Source organism: Scyliorhinus canicula, chromosome 3 (genome assembly GCF_902713615.1).
Source record: "Scyliorhinus canicula chromosome 3, sScyCan1.1, whole genome shotgun sequence".
Classification (NCBI taxonomy): Eukaryota; Metazoa; Chordata; class Chondrichthyes; order Carcharhiniformes; family Scyliorhinidae; genus Scyliorhinus; species Scyliorhinus canicula.
The window spans coordinates 255,913,959-255,921,470 of record NC_052148.1 but is presented as its reverse complement, the minus strand read 5'-3'; the positions used below and the strand labels follow the sequence as shown (position 1 = coordinate 255,921,470).

Genomic DNA, 7,512 nt, shown 5'->3' with positions numbered 1-7,512 from the left:
TCCATTCCTTTTAATTCTAGTTGCTCAATTTTAGTAATTCAAGTCATCTGGTAACTCAATGTTTTTTTGTATTAAGAACCCACGTGTGTGTTCTTCATAATGTTTTGTTGAAATCATTTGAATAATTCATTTTTTTTAGCACCAGAATGCCTTTGAATTACAATGTATTTACAGTACAAACGGACCATTAAACTGCATTGACATTGAGGTCACAGTGATGGTGATGCGGGTGCAGAAACTGCAAGAAACGTTGTCTATTTACAATGTGGTTTTATTCACTGTTGGTGCAACTTGATAATAAGGAGAAATACAAAGATCTGAGCAGCCCGGGTAACTGGCAAAGGTTCCATTTACTCTTCCTTCTCTTCGCCGTGTGTGATGATGTAGCAGAGAGATTTGTAATCCAAATTGCCCGCTCCATCAATGGGAGAGGACTGAAACATCTGGTCAGCCTATGCACAACAAGTGGATAACGAGGAAAGGGAGAGAGAAAAATGTTACTCACAGATAAACACATTGAAATTACTTTCAGTATTTTCCCTGCACACATCACATGATTATAAATAATCCAGACACAAAACCTGGATTCTCATGGTCAATCTGGTCAAACATATCAAAGGCATGTGTTTTTTTTTGTATAGTTTGATTATAGTACTCGGTACTATGTTTATAATACATAAATGCACATTAAATTGCAAACTAAATATTAACTTGAGTTTTGTTTATCTATACCTCTGTTGATGATGCAGTTACCATTTGTTTTGCATCATTTAGAAAAAGGACAAATGCATCACTTTTTAATTACTGAAGGATATTTCCATTGTAGAAATTCATTTTTAAAGGATGAAATTGATTTCATTTTGGTTTTGGAATGTCGAGATACTCTCTTGAACACATATCGCGTTACACTCCAGCATGTATGGTACTGCTTGAGGCTGGAAGTACACAAACAATTGTGCATTTGTCAGAGAAAGGAGTAAAATCAAATCCTTGTACAAACCTCCGCAGCAGTGAATTTGTCAGCCTGTGTCATGAGCATCTGTCTTAGTCTGCAAATGAAAGAAAAGCAAATGGAACATCAGAAGACACCACACACTGCTAAAACTTCCAAGATAGGCTCTCGGCAAAACACCAGGAAAATACGAGAAGTACATACTCATCTTTGTTAATGTGTCCTTTGGCATCGGGATCAAACATTTTAAATGCGTTTAGCATCACCTCTTCTGGGTCAGAACCTGTGTTTGAAAACAAAAGTCACAGATTGGTCAAAGTTACCGAGCAGAAAATGCAATGAAGACGTAGCAGCTACATACCGTGTAACTTTTCTCCGAATAGATTTAAAAACATGGTGAAGTTAATTGGACCAGTGGCTTCGTGTAACATGGATTCTAATTCATCATCTTTCACATTGAGTTTGCCTGAAAAGAAAAAGAGGGGAAAAGTCATGGACGTGCTGAGACTTTTTTTTTAAAGTAAAAAGTGAACCCCTCCAGCATCCAAGTTCTCCCACTGCAGCACACAACTGTTTTCTGGTGAATGTTTAACTCGATTTATCAGTGACTATCATACATTAATGGCCCCTAAAATTCTTCAAGGAAATAATGTATCTGTGCATAATAACTGTAAAACACTTAATTCAATTCTATTTCTATCTTTGGTCTTAGGGGCTGCCCTAGTTTATCTGGGATAACTTAATCTGTATCTTATACCTCACTCATTAGGATCCGCTTTCCAAATTCACAAGCACTATACTATCCAAACTTTACTCACCATTAATGGCATTTACCGAGGGCTCAGTCTTGCTCCTCCTCACATATGGATATATGTTTTATTGTTTGGTGACCAAATGGAACACAACATTCTGTGGTCTGACCAGTACATTGTTAGAGTTCTGTAGACTAACATTCTGCTGAGGATATTTGAACATACTGTTGTTTTAAAAAAAACTGTTCCACCACAAATTAACTAGTGTGTAATTACTCCCAATTTCCTTATGCAACTCGACATGCAATACTGGTAATTGTATTTCAAAAGTAATTTGAAGATTGTGAAGAACAGTAAAATGCCTTGAGGATGTGGTAAGTTGCTGTATGAATGCAGGTTCCCTCTTTCTCCACTATTTGAGATATTAAATCCGAAACAGATCTAGCTTGGCCCGTTTGTTGAAAATGAAGCTGAAAGGCCACACAAGACACTGGCTACCCGTGGGAGGAGAAGATTGTAACAATTCACCTTCTGATGCCAAACAAGAAATCTATTTATTGACATATTTTTAGGGTTGAATTGAGACATCCAAATATGTTAAGAGTGAATGAGTTCAGTTTCCTACAGACAATACACGGGCACATATACATCCGCGTGCGCCATCCATACACTGATACATTAATGTACCTCTAACAAACTCAACTTTGATTAGATATGCAAGGAGCATTTACCCAAAGATGCATAAGTATCTTTCAGATCCTCTTTGTCAATGAAGCCATCTCTGTTCTGATCGATCAAAGTGAAGGCCTGACAGAGAAGGATGGGGAAGGAAAATAATAAAAATTAGTCAGATTGGCCCAAATTGCCAAATTTAAAAGGGGCTCTCGGGACTTTCCGTGCTCTTTCCTGAGATTAAACGCCACCCGGACACATTTTGGAACCATTTCATGAACATGGAGGATGATATTCATCCCCAATAGTAAAATGCACTGTGAATTTCTATAAATTAAAGACATCTATATAAATTTAAACACAATTTGTCCCCAACATATTCCTGCTGTAATAAACTTGTTTCATTTGCAATAAAGAAACATAGATCATAGAATTTACAGTGGAGAAGGAGGCCATTCAGCCCATCGAGTCTGCACCGGCTCTTGGAAAGAGCACCCTACCCAAGGTTAACAGCTTCACCCTATTCCCATAACCCAGTAACCCCACCCAACACTAAGGGCAATTTTGGACACTAAGGGCAATTTATCATGGCCAATCCACCTAACCTGCACATCTCTGGACTGTGGGAGGAAACCAGAGCACCCAGAGGAAACTCACGCAGACACGGGGAGGATGTGCAGACTCCGCACAGACAGTGACCCAAGCCGAAATCAAACCTGGGACCCTGGAGCTGTGAAGCGATTGTGCTGTCCACAATGCTATCTTGCTGCCCAACATGGAGGATGATGTTCATCCCCAATAGTAAAATGCACTGTGAATTTCTATAAATTAAAGACATCTATATAAATTTAACACAATTTGTCCCCAACATATTCCTGCTGTAATAAACTTGTTTCTTTTGCAATAAAGAAACGTTCAGCAATTAGGAGGAGCCGGACTAACACAAAGAAAGGGTTAAATTGGGTTATTGTATCATTTTATGCTTAAACTCTCCTAGAAATGTCACTATTGCTGTCCTTATTTTGCCAAACAGCGATATTGAATTAAAATGCAGCACACGTCAGGATTTTAGTAAAAGGCAACTTTTTAAATGGTCCAATTCTTTTTACTCTCTGTTCCCAGTTCCCTGGCATTGATCCATCATCCATTCCTCACTGAAATGACTCTTCACTCTTCCTTTAGTCTGTTCCAGATATATCTATATATCTCTGTCTCTCTCTGACACGCAAATGTTTCATTATTTGGGACTCTTACAGTTCGTTGCTTACTTCCTTGAATTCCTGGATTTGGGTCTGCTCGAAACTGGAGAAGACATTGGACGAAGCCCTCTGAGCTCGCTTAGCGCCGCCTTCCTTCTTTTTGGTTTTCCTGCTCGACTGCAGGGTAAGTGGAATGGGGGAAAGAGAGAGAGAGAAAAATCACCAAGAGTCACTTGCAGCAGACGCTGCCTGCTGCAGAAACAGGCTAGTGGATGGTAGTTACACACACTCACCATGTTTGCCCGGGATCCCTGCAGAGATGGTGCGTGTGTTTGGCCTGGGCTGCCGTTTATATAGTGAGGCGCGCTGCTGGTGGCTGAGATTGCAGCTTCAGCCCTTCAGAAACCCCTCCTGAGACAGGGGGCAGCCGGCACGAATACTCCTTACATGGACACATTCAGCCCGACAGTGAATGGGTCCCCGGTGGCCTGCCGATTAAAGCAGCAGCTCCTGACGCGGCTCATTCCTGAGCTTTCACAGAGGCATTTCAAAGTTTAATTTACCACCAGCTCTCTGCCACTTAAGAGATCCGCCTGCCCCCCAAAAATCCCGATGCAAAGGGCTGCGATTGAGAAATGTTCGTTTTTAAGAATTTTATTTTTAAAAAGAGGGCATGTTTACGAATACAAAAATGGAATATGACATTTGGGAAATAATCACATTGAGCCACCTGATCCTTTAGTTGGTAGCCAACAATTAGACCCCCAACACAGGCTTCAATGGTTGTTAAAATTCAAAATACTACAAATGCTGGAAATCTAAAATAAAAACAGAAAATGCCAGAAAAAATGGAGTTGGCCTAGCTTTATTTGTGGAGTCAGAAACTGAGTTAATGTTTAGAGGCCATTGGGACTTCTTCAGAACTGGAGAGAGGTGGAACTGTGGGGTGGGATTAAGTGGAATCTGGTTTTGGCGCGTTTGGCAAGGAGTTTCGCGATGGCAATGTTGGCGAGATCATGGCCCGTCTTCAACGGCACTTACTGCCATAAACAAACCCCCACGAGATTCTCGACATGACTGGCTCCCTCGCTGTCTGATTCGCCCGACTGGTCACTGAGCAGCTCGCCGCTAACAAGGGGGGAGCTTCTTTGAAACGCTCCCTCACCACTCACTCCCAGTCAACCCACAAGCATGGCAGTGTGCAGACCTGCTCCTCGCTTTGGGGATGCCAACCTGGCCAAGTTTCTCGACGCTGTGGATGAGAGGAGGGCCACCCTGTTCCCCGAGGGGGTCGGAGCACCAGCAGCAGGATCAGCAATGCCATCTGGAAGGCAGTGGCAGCGCTGTCAGTGTGGGCAGCGTGACAAAGAGGATCACTGCCCAATGTTGGAAGAAGACCAGCGATCCAACGAGCTGCAAGGGTAAGTTACCACCTCTCTTCTGGCATCAGTTCCACTTGCTATCCCTCAAATTCCCAACACCTCCCCCCCCCCACCCCCACATCATTGGCTGACACCTCACACCCTCCCCACATCCGATTTTCATGCTTGCTCCTCAGAATCCCCTGGCACCCACCAACATGACCCTTTCATGCCCAGGTGCGGTGCCCATACATGCCACCTGCTATACATCCCCCGACCCATTAAGGGAGCAGCTCACAATGCCCTCTCTTTGTTACCGCAGAGAAGATAGCCCATAATAAGCAGGAAAGGACCAAGATGGGGAGGGGGGTGGTGGTGGTAGAGGGGGGGGAGGAATGCCAGGGATTCAAGTCCTCATCCTCAATGGGGAACGGGCCCTGAAGATCACAGGGTTCCCCAAGGAGAGCGCATCCATTGACAGCAAGGTTGGCCTGCACCGCAGAGGTGAGGATCCCTCACAGGGGCTGTTTAGCTCACTGGGCTAAATCGCTGGCATTGAAAGCAGACCAAGGCAAGCCAGCAGCACAGTTCGATTCCCGTACCAGCCTCCCCGAACAGGCGCCGGAATGTGGCGACTAGGGGCTTTTCACAGTAACTTCATTCGAAGCCTACTCGTGACAATAAGTGATTTTCATTTTAGGGGCTGTTTAGCTCACTGGGCTAAATCGCTGGCTTTGAAAGCAGACCAAGGCAAGCCAGCAGCACGGTTCGATTCCCGTAACAGCCTCCCCGAACAGGCGCCGGAATGTGGCGACTAGGGGCTTTTCACAGTAACTTCATTCGAAGCCTACTCGTGACAATAAGCGATTTTCATTTCATTTCATCCTCTGCCCCTTCACCCAGCTGACATGTCTCAAGTGAGTGGCTATCACAGCAACATGGTTAAAGAGAGGGCAGGATTGGCAGCTGAACATTGGATAATATAGATGCTTCAGGAGAGATAGAGAGGGATGTAGAAGGGAAGGGGGAGTAGCATTACTGGTTAAGGAGAATATTACAAGCATACTGCAAGAGGATACCTCAGAGGGCTCATACAATGAGCTCAGGAACAGGAAGGGGGCAATCACAATGTTGGGTGTTTATTACAGGCCCCCAATGCCAGAGAGAGATAGGAGAGCAGATAGGTAGAGAGATTTTGGATAGGTGCAAAAGTAACAGGGTTGTTGTGGTAGGGGATTTTAATTTCCCCTATATTGACTGGGACTCACTTAGTGTTAGGGGCTTGGATGGGGCAGAGTTTGTAAGGTGTATCCAGGAAGGCTTCTTGATGCAATATGTAGAGAGTTCAACTAGGGAAGGGGCAGTACTGGATCTCGTATTGGGGAATAAGCCTGGATAGGTGGTTGATGTTTCAGTAGGGGAACATTTTGGGAGACGTAAGTCGGACATTTGGGGTGTAGTGACCACAATTCCGTAAGTTTTAGGGTACTTTTGGATAGGGATGAGGGTAAGCCTTGCATTAAGGTGCTAAACTGAGGAAAGGCAAATTACAATAACATTAGACAGGAATTGAAGAATTTGGATTGGGTGCGGCTGTTGGATGGCAAATCAACATCGGACATGTGGAAGTCTTTCAAGTGATAGTTGATTAGGATTCAGGAAAGTCATGTTCTTGAGAGAATAAAGGATAAGTATGGGAAGTTTAGGGAGCCTTGGATAACGAGGGATATTGTGAACACCGTCAAAAAGAAAAAGGAGACTTTGTACGGTCTAGAAAGGTGGGGAAAGTCAAAACCCTTGAGGAGTATAAAGAAAGTCCAAAGATGTGCGGGTTAGGTGGATTGGCCAGGCTAAATTGCCCGTAGTGTCCTAATAAAAGTAAGGTTAAGGGGGGGTTGTTGGGTTACGGGTATAGGGTGGATAGGTGGGTTTGAGTAGGGTGATCATGGCTCGGCACAACATTGAGGGCCGAAGGGCCTGTTCTGTGCTGTACTGTTCTATGTTCTATGTTCTATGTTCTAAAGTAGGAAGGTACTGAAGCAGAAATTAGGAGGGCGAGGAAGGGTCATGAAAAGTCCTTGGCAAGTCATATGTAAAAAGCAAGAGGTTGGCCAGGGAAAGGATTGGACCACTTAAGGACAGTGGAGGGAATCTATGTGTTGAGCCAGAGGAAATGGGCGAGGTACTAAATGAGTACTTTGCATCAGTGTTCACCAAAGAAAGGGACTTTGTGCAAGATGAATCTTGGGTAGGGTGTGTGGACTTTCTGAATCACGTTGACATCAAAAAAGAGTAGGTATTGGGTCTTTTAAAAGATATTAAGGTGATAAGTCTCCTGGGCCGGAAGGGATTTACCCCAGAATACTGAGGGAAGCAAGGGAGGAAATTGCTGGGCCCTTGACTGACATCTTCGTATCCTCATTGGCTACAGGTGAGATCCCAGAGGACTGGAGAGTAGCTAATGTGGTACCGCTGTTTAAGAAAGGTAGCAGGGATAATCCTGGAAACTATAGGCCAGTGAGCCTCACGTCGGTAAATTATTGGAGAGAATTCTCAGGGACAGGATTTATACCCGT

General features: G+C 43.9%; 1 protein-coding gene across 1 annotated transcript; it reads right to left on the bottom strand.

Annotated features, from left to right (window-relative positions):
* Positions 1–253: 253 nt before the first annotated feature.
* Positions 254–4,028, bottom strand: LOC119963464 (myosin light chain 5-like). The gene is made up of 7 exons (XM_038792625.1): positions 3,869–4,028; positions 3,645–3,752; positions 2,436–2,511; positions 1,314–1,418; positions 1,157–1,235; positions 1,001–1,049; positions 254–452 (listed from the first exon to the last, which is right to left on the bottom strand). The coding sequence occupies exons 1-7, from the start codon at positions 3,869–3,871 to the stop codon at positions 351–353; spliced, it is 522 nt and encodes a 173-aa protein (XP_038648553.1). The 5' UTR covers positions 3,872–4,028; the 3' UTR covers positions 254–350.
* Positions 4,029–7,512: the final 3,484 nt, after the last annotated feature.

Coding starts and splice junctions, on each gene's coding strand:
- LOC119963464 (XM_038792625.1), bottom strand. Junction 1,419..2,435: donor AGATACTTATGCATCTTTGG/GTAAATGCTCCT, acceptor TTTTCTTTTCAG/GCAAACTCAATGTGAAAGAT. Junction 453..1,000: donor ACAAATTCACTGCTGCGGAG/GTTTGTACAAGG, acceptor TGTTGTGCATAG/GCTGACCAGATGTTTCAGTC.